Source organism: Lactuca sativa, chromosome 5, assembly GCF_002870075.4.
Source record: "Lactuca sativa cultivar Salinas chromosome 5, Lsat_Salinas_v11, whole genome shotgun sequence".
In the NCBI taxonomy this organism is placed as follows: Eukaryota; Viridiplantae; Streptophyta; class Magnoliopsida; order Asterales; family Asteraceae; genus Lactuca; species Lactuca sativa.
In genome coordinates this window covers 294,281,696-294,297,151 of record NC_056627.2, presented here as the reverse complement: position 1 = coordinate 294,297,151, position 15,456 = coordinate 294,281,696, and the positions used below count along the sequence as shown (strand labels likewise).

The 15,456-nt window shown below is 41.6% G+C and overlaps 1 protein-coding gene across 2 annotated transcripts; it reads left to right on the top strand.

Moving 5' to 3' along the window:
* Window positions 1-1,466: 1,466 nt before the first annotated feature.
* Window positions 1,467-14,869, top strand: LOC111910155 (F-box/kelch-repeat protein At3g06240-like). 2 transcript variants are annotated; one of them, XM_052771775.1, is made up of 4 exons: window positions 1,467-2,037; window positions 2,823-2,869; window positions 3,601-3,683; window positions 3,776-5,070. In XM_052771775.1, the coding sequence occupies exons 3-4, from the start codon at window positions 3,621-3,623 to the stop codon at window positions 4,982-4,984; spliced, it is 1,272 nt and encodes a 423-aa protein (XP_052627735.1). In that variant the 5' UTR covers window positions 1,467-2,037; window positions 2,823-2,869; window positions 3,601-3,620; the 3' UTR covers window positions 4,985-5,070. The 2 variants fall into 2 exon arrangements, 1 of the variants encoding a protein (XP_052627735.1); XR_008232572.1 differs by lacking the exons at window positions 3,601-3,683; window positions 3,776-5,070 and adding an exon at window positions 14,660-14,869.
* Window positions 14,870-15,456: the final 587 nt, after the last annotated feature.

Here is a 15,456-nt window from a genome sequence, read left to right as displayed (position 1 = left end):
TGATTATAGTTTTTGATAATGTTTTTCAAACGAAATTTTTGGCTTGTATTTTTGGGATGTTTCACATCTCTTTGTCTTTTCCTGGATTCGTGGATCAACACTTGTGTTGTTGCAGACCTCCATTGTGGATCCTCCACCTTCTGGCAACATTCTCTTTGACATAATTGGGTGTCTTGTTTCCTTTCTCGTTTGGAATCACGTCCATTACCTGGCTTAGTTGCCACTACCGTTGCCGATCCATCACTCGTGATGAATTTGCGAACACCATGAAGAGTAGACGGAATCACTTGTAGTTGGAACAGCGCTGGCCGGCTTAGTATAATATTCTGATTTGACACGCTTCCTTGAGGGGCTTGTAACCCATTCAATTATTAATCAAATCAAACATTTTTATAGTCTTAACTTAACTACAAAACCTAAACTGCGTGTAGGAAAAAGATTCAGGTCAAAACAACTTAAATTGAGTGAGTTATGCACATTTGAACAACAAAGTCAGATTACGTTTAATTGATGTAACATAAATTTTTTTTTGATTTGACACCCTTCCTTGCAGGGCTTGTAACCCATTCAATTTTTTTTTACCAAATCAAGCGTTTTTATAGTCTAAACTTAACTACAAATCTTAATCTACATGTAGGAAAAAGATTCAGGTCAAAACAAGTAAAATTGAGTGAGTTATGCACATTTGAACAACAAAGTCAGATTAAGTTTAATTGCTGAAACATAAAAAAAAAAAAATCTTATTTGACACTCTTCCTTGCGGGACTTGTAACTCATTCAATTTTTAACCAAATCAAGCGTTTTTATAGTCTAAACTTAACTACAAAGAAGTAAATATTGCTAATGAGCTAATCTTACTTGGTCATCAAAGTCTTTTCCAATCCAAATAGACGGATTACCATCTTCATTATTGGCATCATGAACATCCAAGTTTCGGTATCTTGATGATGGTACGTTTGGTAACCCATTCAAATCATACATTGTCAATATAACACATTAATTATATAACTAAATAAATTCTTAGTTTTGACAATTTTACATTCATACTATAAACTAATCTAACAGAAATCTTGCATGTATGTCTACAAAGTACAAAGTACATTGTTAAATGGAACTTAAAACACGAAATACAAATATATAATCTTACTTGATCTTCATGAGCATCCATAGTTTGAATCATTGAAGCAAAATATGAAGATGTCAACTTGAGAATTGAGAAGATGATAATTGATGATGAAGATCGATGGAACCGGAGGTCAAACAATCTTAGGATGATCGATTAATCAAGGAATCGTACAAGCGATGATCGATTCTTGGATTCCTTGGAGATGTCGATGATCGACAGTCACAGTCACAGTGAATATGCTTGGTAGGGTTCGTCCGTTCGTGACTTGGAGTTGAGGTTTATCGTGGGTTTTTTTTTTTTTTTTTTTTTTTTTTTTTTTTTGAAGATATATCACCTTTTTTTTTTTCTTTTTCTTTTTATTTTTTTATCTATGTCACTATCGCTTTTTTTTTTTTACGTCCAAATCAGAAGTCCAAACGGCAAAAGGCATGACTTTTTTTTTTAACAGATTATCCGGTCCGGTTCCCTGTTATGAGCCGGTTCCAACGACCGGTTCTTACCGTGCCCCGGTTCCAAAAGTTGACGAAATTATAGTATCGGTCCCAGCCCGACCGGTTCCATCGGGTCCCGATTGCGGTCGGTTCCCCGGTCCATATGTTCATCCCTAAAATAGTTCATGTCGTCTAAAAGGGCTTTGTGGCGTTATAACGCGGAAAAAAAACTACCGATGTAGCACCTCTACGCGGTAAATGGCCCAAGCTGTTAAAAGGGCCGGCGTTATCCCGCAAATAAAAAATTTCCTTACTCCATACGACCGTACTCCATTCCATTTTTTCTCTTTTCGCTTTCACGTTCACTTTTTTTTTACTCAGACAGCTCCAGCTTCCATATGGCGACGGCCAACGATGGAAGGTCTCCTTACGAAAGCGGCGCAGCCGAAGAAAGATTCCGTGAGAGGCCTTTCCGACCAGGTTCAACACTTTTGCTCTCAGTTAGATCAAGTTACAATCATATATTGCCCCTATATATGAGCTTCGTTAAGACCTATATGGCTGTATTTAGATGCTATTTATTATGACTATTGTAGGTATCATAATTGATGTGATGTGGCTATGAATTAGGGTTTTCTTTTTTCATTGTTTTTCAATTGATTAGGTTTTTTTCTTTGGCGCATTCATTGATTAGGTTTATTTCTTTGGCCCATTCGTAGGATGAGATCTGCAATTCTAAATTGTTTGGGGGTTAATTTGGCCGGTAAAATATGCTTATAATCTCTTATTATATCGTAGTGTCTTATTTTTAGAAATTTTGTGTACTCAACGCTGCATGTTTTTTTTACTGCTAGAGGTTTTCTTCAATATGGCTGCAGAGTGTAAAAAGCTACTTCTTTATAAGTAATCAGTCAATTTAGGTTTACATATAGTTTTAATTTACTCAGTTGCGGGTAACTCTCAAAATAAATAAATTATCTGAAACATAATCATAGTTGTCATGTGGTCAAATCATTATATTCGAATATACTAACCATTTCATCATCGCATGGATCACTGTCTTCATACTAGGTTATGAATCTAAGCATCCATTTATCTCTCATTGATATGCATTTTTAAATCATTTTGTTGTAATAGTTGACAATGTCGTTCTTGTAAATGTTTTTGCATGTCTGGAACTAAAGATATTGATATTAGATATCCTTTGCATTACCTCACTTGTATTTCTGCGTACATGCCTCTTACAAAAGCTCTTATTTGACCAGAGATTTATGAAGAACCCCAAAATGTTTCTCATGAGGCAGGGCCAAATGTAAGTTTCTTAATGCTTCCTGAATCATTTTAATCGTGTGCTTAACATATTAAAATGCTGTATAATGGTTTCAATACTTAATGCTAATAGCTTTTTAATTTTTTGCTTAATTGCAAGTTTTTAAACTGCATTTATTTTTCACATATTAGTTTTTAATCAAGTTCATTCTCGAATTTTGCTAATTTTAGTTAAGTGGACAAATAGTAATATATTTTTTGTTTGGTTTTGTGATATATCTCCATGGCTTGTGTTGCTGTTTGATCGTACTTTCTATATATTATCTTTAATACCAATTGGCATCCTCATATTAGTTCAACTTGGATGCCCTTTCCTAGAAATTGTGAACAAATACAATCCATTGATTCATGTGAGTTGCAAGTGTTTTTATCTTTGCTCATAAGGTGATAAATGTTGACAGTTGTAGTGGGGCGAATTTGTTTAAACACTTTAATTACTTTGCTATCTTGGTTTTCTTGTGTTCACACATCCATATCACAAGTTCATTTAGACTATGTATCCAAGAACCTGTTACGTTGTTGACAACAACCTCTCTAGAAAACCTCATCTGTTAATTTGTTAATAGTTTTTAGTCCATACTTGAGAGTCATTACAATTAACTATTAAAAATAAATGGAGGGAATTGTTTAATTGTTGGTTGTAGTACTTTTTTTACGAGTTGATTAATAATGTGTACTCATCTCAATTCCGTATACTACCATTTTCTCTGTAAGCATCAACAACAAGTGGCCCGATGAAAAGACATAAACATGGAGAGGAGAGGGATAACTTCCATGCTTCTATTGTCAGTTCAAGGGTGAGTAATTAGTATCTTCTTGGTCATCTTTTAAGCAAAACAATTCCTTAGCGTATTTTCAAGTCCAATATATTATTATATATCGTCTTCAGGTTCTTGAAGACAAGATTGTTGGAGATTCAACATTTACTAATAATAATGGGACACACCTTCCAATCACATCAATGGCTTCAATGCAACACTCGGCGACTATGGAGAACCTCCCGTACGAGCTTTTATCAAACATATTCATCCGATTATCGGCCAAACAGCTTGCTCAAATGAGATCTGTCTCCACATCATGGAATGCCCTTTTATCTCATTCCTCTTTTGTAAAATCCCACCTCCATCGTTCCATCCATCACAACGATCAAATTCTCTTGGTCTTCCAACATGAAGACGAATTTTCTTCTTGTTACTACTTTAAACCATTCACTGCAAAACTGAGTCGATGTCTCCTTCTTAAGGTCGCTAATTTCATCAAAGTCCCAGTTAACCCCCAATCCGGACATACAGATGGCATCAGGATTATTGGTTCTGTTAACGGCTTAGTATGTTCTTCTTACGATAATGATTCTGTCATTCACATTTGGAACCCTTCTCTTTCAGCCGTGTCAACACTTCCGCCATATTCCACGCCCTCCCCTTGTTACAGTTCGATCAAAGTCTATTTTGGGTTTGGGTTTGATCCCAAAACAGATGATTACAAAGTTGTCAAGCTCACATACCTTAGCGGACCACCCACATATGTATTTAAATCGTGGATGCAAGTTGAGATTTATAGTATGAGAAAGGGTTTGTGGGAGTTGATCACTGAGAGGTTTCCCTCACACATCACAACAATTACTGATTGCAATTATTTTTGTGTTGATGGTCATGACGGGCATATTCATTGGCTTGGTTGTACGAATGGGAAGGAAGATACAAAAACGATAGTGGGATTTGATTTGGGTTCAGAGACATTCCGTGAGATACCTCTTCCAGATTTTATACTTGATGATAACCGTCAAAATAGTTTAGGAGTTTTGGCTGAAAAGCTCTGTGTGATTACACATGTTAGGGTTGATGGAACTTGTGATGTGTGGGTAATGGATAAGTATGGGGTGGCTGAATCATGGGTGAAACGTTATGTCTTTTCAAGGTTTAATGAGCATGCATGTGTATTTGGATTCACATCACGCAATGAGTTTCTCTTTGAGGAGGACGAATACCTTGTCTTGTATGATCCAAATGCAAACACGCTGAAAATGTTTGAACATTATTGTCCTCTAGATTGTTGTATACAAACATCGTGGAGTATGTTGACAGTCTTGTTTGGGTAGCACCTGCCAAGTATGAGATGGTGGATGATGATAGAGGAAAAATTTGAAACGGAGAGACTTCAATTATATGATGCAGTGTTTTTTAATTAGGTTTATCTATAGTATCCATTTTTAATGCGTTACATCTACGTTCTTTCTTGTTGTTCAATCTGATATTCTGATGCAGACAGATTAACATTTGCACATGTTGGTTTACACTAAACAGATGTCTAGCCTTATTTTATTTAGGGCAAAATTACATGAATGGTCCTTATGGCCCGTGATAATTTATATGGATGGTCCCTAATTTTTTTTTTTAACTCGGCCCATTCCACTGGTTTAGTTTTTGTTTGTGGTAAGTCTAGAAGAGACCTGAAATGACTCTTGTACCTTTATCTATATGTTTTTAGTTTTTTTAGGGTTTAGGTCATTTTTGGTCACTTAACTTTTGGTTTTGTGCTCATTTGGTCACTTAACTCTTTTTAAGTTTTAAAAGGTCATCAAACTTTTGACTTTGTGCTCATTTAGTCACTTAACTTTTATTTTGGTCACTTAACTTTTAAAATTGTGTTCATTTAGTCACCTAACTTTTAAAATTGTGTTCATTTAGTCACTAAACTTTTGAAAAATTCTAAAAGTTTAGTGACTAAATGAGCACAATTTTAAAAGTTAGGTGACTAAATGTGACCAAACTAAAAGTTATGTGACTAAATGAGCACAAAGCCAAAAGTTTGATGACCTTTTAAAACTTAAAAAGAGTTAAGTGACCAAATGAGCACAAAACCAAAAGTTAAGTGACCAAAAATGACCTAAACCCTTTTTTTTATTACTGATTTTATTTCTTTAATTATATTAATTTTATCTCTCGCACACAAAAACACACACATACTCAAGTTCCTCTCTGAAAATCACTGAAAAGTAAAACTCAATAGATATCATCATAGGCCTTTCGGTCTCTTCCCCTCTTCTCTCATCTCATCGGTGGTACATATACCCGGCACCTTCGACAAGCAACACTGTCACATCCGCCACCATCTGCCGACATCGTCCTATGATGAATCATCGACTGTCCTCTATGCTGTAACTCCACCTCCAAATCTGTCCTCTATGTCACTTCTTGTCCGGAGTACAACGATGACTTGCGTGGTGGCGCCGATGATCTCCTTCTTGCCCTCAACTAGTTCTTGAGTCTCATTTTGATCCACCCCAACACACTAATCCCTTCCGCATCAGGATGTGCTCATCATTGCTGAAGAAGGTGCATATGCTGGGTGGTGGTGATGGTTGAGTTCACTAGCATTGTATTAGATCCGGTGTCAAGTGTCCCAGATCAAGAGGAAGAATGAGATGGGTTTGTTTGCAAGGGAGGAAAACGAGAAAGAGAAGGGTATGCAAATGTTTCAGCGGTTGTTGAAAGGTGGTTGATGACGGAAGTATAACCTCCGACTTCTGGTTGCCAGAGGAAGAATGGTACGGGGTTGGTTGCATGGGAGGAAAAACGAGAATGGGAAGTGTAGGTGGATCTTTTTGACGGATGTGGGTGAGAGGCGATCGGCATCGTAGATTTCTGGCGGCTGTTATCTCATATGGTTCTCTAATGAGTTAGGGCTCTCTTATGGGTGATGGTTCTCTAATGAAGTAGGGTAAGAGAAAAAAATAGAATGATATAATAATATACATAATTATAAATAAATTAAAAAATAATAGTCAAGTACAAAACAATCTTTTTATTTATGGTAGGGACTATATATGTAACAAACATTGAGTACTATCCAAGTTAAGAAAATGTTAGAACCACCATGCATATTAACCCAAATAATAGAATGAAATTTACCCTTTTATTTAAGACCCATGTTTATTGGTCACAGGTAATCTATTTATCCTTAGTGGCAAAAATAAATAAATAAAAAGTATATATATTTAAGCATTGGACTAGTATAATATAATTTTTTTTTTGATAAAATTGCAAAAATGGGTCCTGTGGTATGTATTTTTTGGGGGTTTTAGTCAAAACCACAACTTTTTTGGATTGTTGATCCTTTTGAGGTAGTTTCGTTGCGTTTTTGGTCTCTTGGTAAATTGAAATGACTGTAATGTCCTTCTGATATTTTTTTTTATGTTTTTTTCTATTTAATTTAAATGAAAAAGAAAATAAATAATTAAATTAGACCCATGTCTCTCTCTCTCTCTCTCTCTCCCTCTCTCTCTCTCTCTCCCTCTCTCTCGATACACACAATAATATGAATTTGAAAAACACTTGTTTTTTTCTTGATAAATACACAAGAATTTGAATCTCAAGAAAACTTTTTCCCTGATTTCAACAACAAAAACATTACATTCACAAACCCATACATTATTCACGAACCCATAAATCTTTTCTTGATTTTCCAGAAACCATTCATGGACCCCTAAAATTTCTTCTAAAATCCTTTAAACCCAAAACTGAAACTCATCATACCTTGTAACACCTGGTTCTTGGTACGTATTCTTTTATTTAATTCTTTATGCATTTTGCATATTGGCCTTGGACTCGGCGAGTCAAAGGATCGACTCGCCGAGTAGAAGCGGGAAGGGGCACGGGGTTTAAGTTGTGGACTCGCCGAGTCGGGTCCCGGACTCGGCGAGTAAGCTGCTGTGTGGACAAAACCTTAATCCAGGAGTGTGCACCCTATTTAAACACTCTAACTCGGCCTCTCTTGCCCTTAACACTTCCAGAAGAGCTATAGAGCGAAACCCTATCCCCCATATTGTTCTTGTGAGTGATTTTTGGCGTTATGAAGGAAGTTTGGAGCTTAGAAGAAGAAGGAGAAGGTTGAAGGGTGCAAGGAAGGGAAGTAGATCCGAAATCTACTCTATGTAAGGCTTCCATTCAGGTAGAAAAGTTCCTACCTTGATCTCTAGTTCATTAGATCCCCTTTTTGTCCCTAATTTGTGGTTTTTAAGCCCTAAAACCTCAAACTCTATGTGTTTATGCTCTATGTTCTGAAAGGGCTTCAGATCTGGACCTTTTGGACATCTTAGAAGTGTAAAGTTTATGCGGTTGAAGTGATTAAGGTCCCTATTAAGTGTTTGACCTCATAAAGAGCTTGGAATTGCCTTTTGGAGCTCATATGGCCATGTATGCATGTAAAGTTTGCAACTTTACGTGACAAGCATGCCCTAAGAGCTTAGATCTATGGTTTGGAGCCGTTGCATGTCTCAGATTTGGCCTGTATGGGAGGAAAGTTGAATGGACTCGGCGAGTGCCAAAGTGCACTCGACGAGTTCTATGAAGATGGTCTTAGACTCGACGAGTTGGATGAACCACTCGGTGAGTCCTATGAAGATTTCCTGGAACTCGGCGAGTTGTTCTTCAAACTCGGCGAGTCATATGAACAGTTACTGAGTTAAGAGGGGTTTAAGTGTAGAAGGTCCAACCCTTCGTCACTGCTCGCGGAATTAGCAATTTATCGAGTAGCGATAGCCCCAGAAACCCAAATCCTCTAGATGGACGTTTTGGTGAGGATTTGGAAGGAAGTAGGGGATCTGCCCGTGGGACTCGGCGAGTTGTTCCAGGACTCGGCACGTCAGATGAGTTTCCTTGTGGCTTTCGAAAGGGAGAAGAACTCGTCGAGTTGTCGGCCCAACTCGATGAGTAGGGTCGCTGGTGGGGACGAGTAGAGAGCGAGGGACTCGGCGAGTTGATGACCCAAGTCGGTGAGTCGGGTCAACTGGAAGTTGACCTTGACTTTGACTTGACTTGGTTGAGGGTAAAATGGTCATTTTACCCTAAGTATAGAGATCAGTTTCTAACTGAGTGATGTGGGGTTTGTAGCCGGAGGATTTCCGGAGCAGCAGCGGACGGAGGTTTCCCGCACTGATTACCAGCAGCTACTTGTATGAGGTGAGTTACCTTCTAGTAGGGGTGGGTCTAAGGCCACAATGCCGGCCCACCAATGAGGAGTATTTAGAAGATAATTGTCTTTGTGATAATTTATCTTGGTCTGGTATGCGTTTGGTTATGAGTTATATCTATATGATATGTTACATGATAGGGATAGTTTTCCTGATAGTGATCCTTAGGACCAAGGGGTAGGTCAGTACCCGGATATGCTTGACTATGTGCTTATATCTTGCTATTGTATGCTAGTGGTAGGGGTGGAATAGTCCCCAGTTACCGGTTGAAAGATACTGATGACGATTACCGGTTGAAAGATACCGATGACGAGTACCGGTTGAAAGATACTGGCATCACACACACATTTGATTTTCCGCACAGTGTTTTCTGGGATTGTACTCTGATATGTTATTTGCTTATGATGTGGATTTGAAACATGATACTTGATTTTATGAGATGGCGTGTTGATTCAATATTTTCTAGTGAATGTTTTATGAATAATTTAATTAAAAATGAATTTTTTGGACTTGAATTTTGGGACGTTACAAGTTGGTATCAGAGCCCTGGTTTGAGGGATTCGGACACGCCCTCGGGGGTGTCTGGACTCAAACTAAGGGGCTAAAAGATTTTTACAATAAAATGGTTTTCTAAAAATCTAAACGGAAGGATTTTAAGAAAGACAAGGTGTGTGATGCATGCGACCAGCCGGGCTCAAGTAAGTTTTCCCCAAGATACCCATACATGTTATGTTATGCTATATAGCTTTGATTCAGAATTGCATGCTAGAATAGGACTAAGGATCTAGGAAGATGCCTTGTGTGCCTGATATATGATTCCGATAATTGCATGCTAGTTAGGGCTAAGGATCTAGGAGGATGCCTTATATGCCTGTTGTATGAGCTATATGCTAGCACTGTTTAGTCAACAGTAGGATGGCCTGTATAGGTTATGCCTGATTTGGTTACTCGATGCACGAATGCTGCTTGCTTTGTGCTATGGGGGTTCTGGCTATCTCCAACTAACTAAGGAGCGGATATGTAACAGTACCTGCAAGTTAGTTAGGGGGAAATGGTAGGGGCCCCTGGTGCAGCTGATGGCGGAGGGTAGGTTGGAGAGTGCCCTAGGGAAGCCTAGGATGAGGTTAGTGGAAAGGGTATCGGTAAAAGGGACTTGGTGAGGTCGAAGCAATCCTTAAGGAAAGTACAGGTAGATGTGGAAGGTAGTATGGGCCCGTACTACTGAAAGCAGAGGACCTATACTCGAATCAAGGAAGGCCTAGATGGAACCAGAGACCTTGGAGAGTGAGTTAGATCTCTCGAGTATATGTATGATCCTGACATTTATGCGGGTATTTTCAGCATGGTGACCACACGTCATGGAACAGGGGGTTCCGGATTAGGATCGGGATCAGGCTCGGGTGCGGTATCCGAGCAGGTTGATGACGGGCTGCACGAGTTCATCGCGTCTGAGATCACGAGAGGCATCCTTGAGTCGACCCCTATCATCTTCGGGTCGATCAAGGAGGGGATTGTTAAGCTGATGGAGGATCGCCTCCGATCATTCAGGAGTGACATGGCATCTGGCCAGTCGGGATCTCGCACACTGTCCTTTAAGGACTTCAGGGGAAGTGGTGCGCCGAATTTCCATGGGGCGAAGGACCCCATTGCTGCCAGACGATGGATTGCGGACATTGAGTCCGTACAACAGACCAACTTCTGCCCCGAGGGGTCGAAGGTGAGATATGCAGCAGGATGCTTGCGAGACAGGGCTAGAGATTGGTAGGAGTCTGTTGGTGACTCATTGGGAGCCTCGGCTGTTGAGGTTATGACTTGGTCGGAATTTGTGACCAGATTCAGGGCGGAGTTTGCGCCAACTGTGGAGCTTCAACGGCTGGCCAGGGAGTTTTTGGATATGAGTCAGACTACAAAGACTGTGGCGGAGATCACTGCCAAGTTCCGGGAGAGGGCATTGCTGGTGCCTAATAATCCGGGTGATAAGGATATGAGGAGGACCCGCTACCATGACATGCCACGAGCTGACATTTGAGAGCATGTTAGTTTTTCAGCTTGCCCTACCTTGGATTCCATGATTGCCAGGGCTAGAGAGAGGGAGATTGATCTGGAGCACGTCCAGAAGAGGAAGGCAGTGGAGGGGCTGACGATCGGGGCTTCGGGGAAGAAGCCCAAGGGATCTGATGGTAGGCCGAAAGGCCAGGCAGGACGGGACCGTTGTGGAAAGTACGGTCGGTCACATGAGGGAGCTTGTCGCACTGGGTTGGGTTCGAGCTGCTATAAGTGGGGCAAGGTGGGGCATTTCGGCAGGGATTGTACTGCCCCTGCCCCTGCGGTATAGATGACAGACCTGATTTGCTTCCATTGCAATCAGAGGGGCCACAAAAGGGCCAATTGCCCGAGATTGACAGCAAAGCCAACAGTAGTGCCAGCAGCGACGCCGGCCGTAGGGACGGCGCGTGTTACAGATGGCCGGAAGGTCAAGACAGAGGCTCCAGTGGTATGGAGCCGAGCATTTCAGCTGACAGCCGAGGAGGCACACGCTGCACCTGATGTGGTGATGGGTATGATTCTTTCCCTCTGATTTATGTATATGATGTTTGTGATATTGATATGTGCTTTGTTTAGGATCATTCCATGTGAACGGCATCCTAGTTCAGGTATTGTTCGATTCGGGTGCTACCCGATCATTTGTTTCTCTTGCGCTTAGCAAGAAGTTTTCTGAGTCTTCGGGCATGTTGGATTTCCCTTTAGAGGTCGAGATTGCGGACGACCAGTCAGTGCGGGCATCTGAGGTCTTCCAAGATTGTGTGCTGAGATTATTTGAGGAGCGCTACTTGGTAGACTTGGTTCCCATTCCATTGCGTGGGAACAAGGTGATTATAGGCATGGATTGGCTCAGCCCTAATAGGGCAGTGATCGACTGCGCGCAACAGTTGGTGCGGGTCAGGACCCCAAGTGGGGGAGAGCTGGTGATTCAGGGCGAGAGGCCACAACGAGGACCAACTTTATGTTCAGAAGCGAGAGCTAGGCGTTACCTCCAACAGGGTTGCGCAGGTTATGTCGCGTATGTTATGGATACCTGGGAGACGGGTAGGGCAACGGTGGACGATGTGCCTGTGGTACGAGAGTTTGCGGACGTATTCCCCGAGGAGTTGCGTGGGATACCTCCGGAGCGACAGGCGGAGTTCAGGATCGACTTAGTACCTGGTGCGGCTCCGATAGCCAAGGCACCGTATCGGTTGGCTCCTCCTAAGATGCAGGAGTTGTCTACACAACTGCAGGAGCTGTTGGACAAGGGTTTCATTAGACCGATCAGTTCACCCTAGGGAGCCCTGATTCTGTTTGTTAGGAAGAAGGACGAGTCGCATCAGATGTGTATAGATTATCGGGAGCTGAATAAGTTAACAGTAAAGAACTGTTACCCACTCCCGAGGATTGATGATCTCTTTGACCAGTTACAGGGAGCATCTTGGTTCTCCAAGATCGATTTGCATTCAGGCTATCATCAGATGAGGGTCAGAGAGGAGGATGTGCAGAAGACCGCGTTTCGGACGCGCTATGACCATTATGAGTTCGTGGTGATGCCGTTTGGGCTCACCAATGCTCCTGCCACGTTCATGGACTTCATGAACCATGTATGTAGACCGATGTTAGACCGGTCTGTGATAGTGCTTATCGACGATATCTTGGTTTTCTCCAAGACGCGAGAGCAGCATGAGGAGCATCTGTGGGAGGTTCTGGAGACTTTGAGGAGGGCATCATCCGATTCAGGAAGTGGGGCAAGTTGGGCCCCTGGTACATTGGACCCTTCAGGGTTGTAGCCCGGGTGGGCAAGGTGGCGTGCCAGTTGGATCTGCCAGCCGAACTCAGTCAGATCCACAACACATTCCACGTCTCTCAGCTGCGGAAGTGCCTGGTGGACAACTCAGCAGTGGTACCTTTGGAGGACATTCAGGTTGATGGCAGCCTGAATTACATCGAGTTGCCTGTAGCGATCCTCGACCGGAAGTCGAAGGATCTGAGGAACAAGAAAGTGGAACTCGTGAAGGTGAAATAGCAGCACCGTAAGGGGTAGGAGTGGACTTGGGAGCCAGTGGACGAGATGATGGAGCATTACCCCGAGCTGTTTCAGGATCGAGCAGCAGACTTCGAGGACGAAGTCTAAAATAAGTGGGGGAGATTTGTAGCACCTGGTTCTTGGTGCGTATTCTTTTATTTAATTCTTTATGCATTTTGCATCTTGGCCTTGGACTCGGCGAGTCAAAGGATCGAATTGCTGAGTAGAAGTGGGAAGGGGCACAGGGTTTAAGTTGTGCACTCGCCGAGTCGGGTCCCAGACTCGGCGAGTAAGTTGTTGTGTGGACAAAACCCTAATCCAGAAGAGCTATAGAGCGAAACCCTAGCCCCCATATTGTTCTTGTGAGTGATTTTTGGCTTTGTGAAGGAAGTTTGGAGCTTAGAAGAAGAAGGAGAAGGTTGAAGGGTGCAAGGAGGGGAAGTAGATCCGAAATCTACTCTGTGTAAGGCTTTCATTCAGGTAGAAAAGTTCCTACCTTGATCTCTAGTTCATTAGATCCCCTTTTTGTCCATGATTTGTGGTTTTTAAGCCCTAAAACCTCAAACTCTATGTGTTTATGCTCTATGTTCTGAAAGGGATTTAGATCTAGACCTTTTGGACATCCTAAAAGTGTAAAGTTTCTATGGTTGAAGTGATTGAGGTCCCTATTAAGTGTTTGACCTCATAAAGAGCTTGGAATTGCCTTTTGGAGCTCATAGGGCCATGTATGCACGTAAAGTTTGCAACTTTACGTGATAAGCATGCCCTAGGAGCTTAGATCTATGGTTTGGAGCCGTTGCATGTCTCAGATTTGGCCTGTATGGGAGGAGAGTTGAATAGACTCGGCGAGTGCCAAAGTGCGGTGCCAAAGTGCACTCGATGAGTTCTATGAAGATGGTCTTAGACTCGACGAGCTGGATGAACCACTTGGCGAGTCCTATGAAGATTGCCTGGAACTCGGCGAGTTGTTCTTCAAACTCGGCGAGTCATATGAATAGTTACTGAGTTAAGAGGGTTTAAGTGTAGAAGGTCCAACCCTTCGTCACTGCTCGCGGAATTAGCAATTTATCGAGTAACGATAGCCCCAGAAACCCAAATCCTCAAGATGGACGCTCTGGTGAGGATTTGGAAGCAAGTAGGGGATCTGCTTGTGGGACTCGGCGAGTTGTTCCCGGACTCGGCGAGTCGGATGAGTTTCCTTGTGGATTTCGAATGGGTATAGAGATCAGTTTCTAACTGAGTGTTGTGGGGTTTGTAGCCGGAGGATTTCCGGAGCAGCAGCGGACGGAGGTTTCCCGCACTGATTACCAGCAGCTACTTGTATGAGGTGAGTTACCTTCTAGTAGGGGTGGGTCTAAGGCCACAATGCCGGCCCACCAATGAGGAGTATTTAGAAGATAATTGTCTTTGTGATAAATTATCTTGGTCTGATATGCGTTTGGTTATGAGTTATATCTGTATGATATGTTACATGATAGGGATAGTTTCCCTGATAGTGGTCTTTAGGACCAAGGGGTAGGTCAGTACCCGGATATGCCTGACTGTGTGCTTATATCTTGCTATTGTATGCTAGTGGTAGGGGGTGGAATAGTCCCCAGTTACCAGTTGAAAGATACCGATGACGATTACCGGTTGAAAGATATCGATGACGATTACTAGTTGAAAGATACCGATTGTATTGTGTGGTATGTGGTATGATGGGGGGAACTCACTAAGCTTTATGCTTACGGTTCCAGTTTTGGTTTCAGGTACCTCTTCGTCTAAGGGGAAGGAGCCGGCAGCGTAGCATGGCATCACACACACATTTGATTTTCCGCACAGTGTTTTCTGGGATTGTTCTCTGATATGTTATTTGCTTATGATGTGGATTTGAAACATGATACTTGATTTTATGAGATGACGTGTTGATTCAATATTTTCTAGTGAATGTTTTATGAATAATTTAATTAAAAATGAAATTTTTGGACTTGAATTTTGGGACGTTACACACCTACCTTGAAACCAATCTCCAACCAAATAACCCTTGAATGATTTTCAACGTCATCAACCCACAAAAGAAACCCACTCCTAGGTCCTGTAGATTTCAATAATCATCATTTAGCAAAAGAAACCCAAATGTTATCAAGGTTAGAATAAGAATGGAGTATTATATTCGGGCAAGTGTAGTATTCCCTACCGAGATTCTTCTTAGTGGTTGAAGTTCTTATGATTGCGATGCTTCCACAATCGCACATCACTATCTTTTCTTGCTTGGATGAGAAGAAGTAAGAAGAAGACGAATATCTCATGAGGAAGAAGAAGAAGAAACTGAGAAAAAGAAGGAAGACCGGTCAAATGGACAAGAATTGGTCAAATGGACGAATAAAAAGCATGGACTGGCCAAATGGGTTTTAGATGAGGAACCTGACCCCGGTTTTTACAAAAGGACATATTCGACCTGACAAAACCAACTTTATTCCCTTAAAAGACATGAAAATAATATAAGATACTGAACGAGCAAATGTGAAAAACATCGTAGGGCTATAGTGTCATTTTCCCTTAATGT

Coding starts and splice junctions, on each gene's coding strand:
- LOC111910155 (XM_052771775.1), top strand. CDS start 3,621: ATGAAAAGACATAAACATGGAGAGGAGAGGGATAACTTCCATGCTTCT. Junction 3,684..3,775: donor CTTCTATTGTCAGTTCAAGG/GTGAGTAATTAG, acceptor TATCGTCTTCAG/GTTCTTGAAGACAAGATTGT.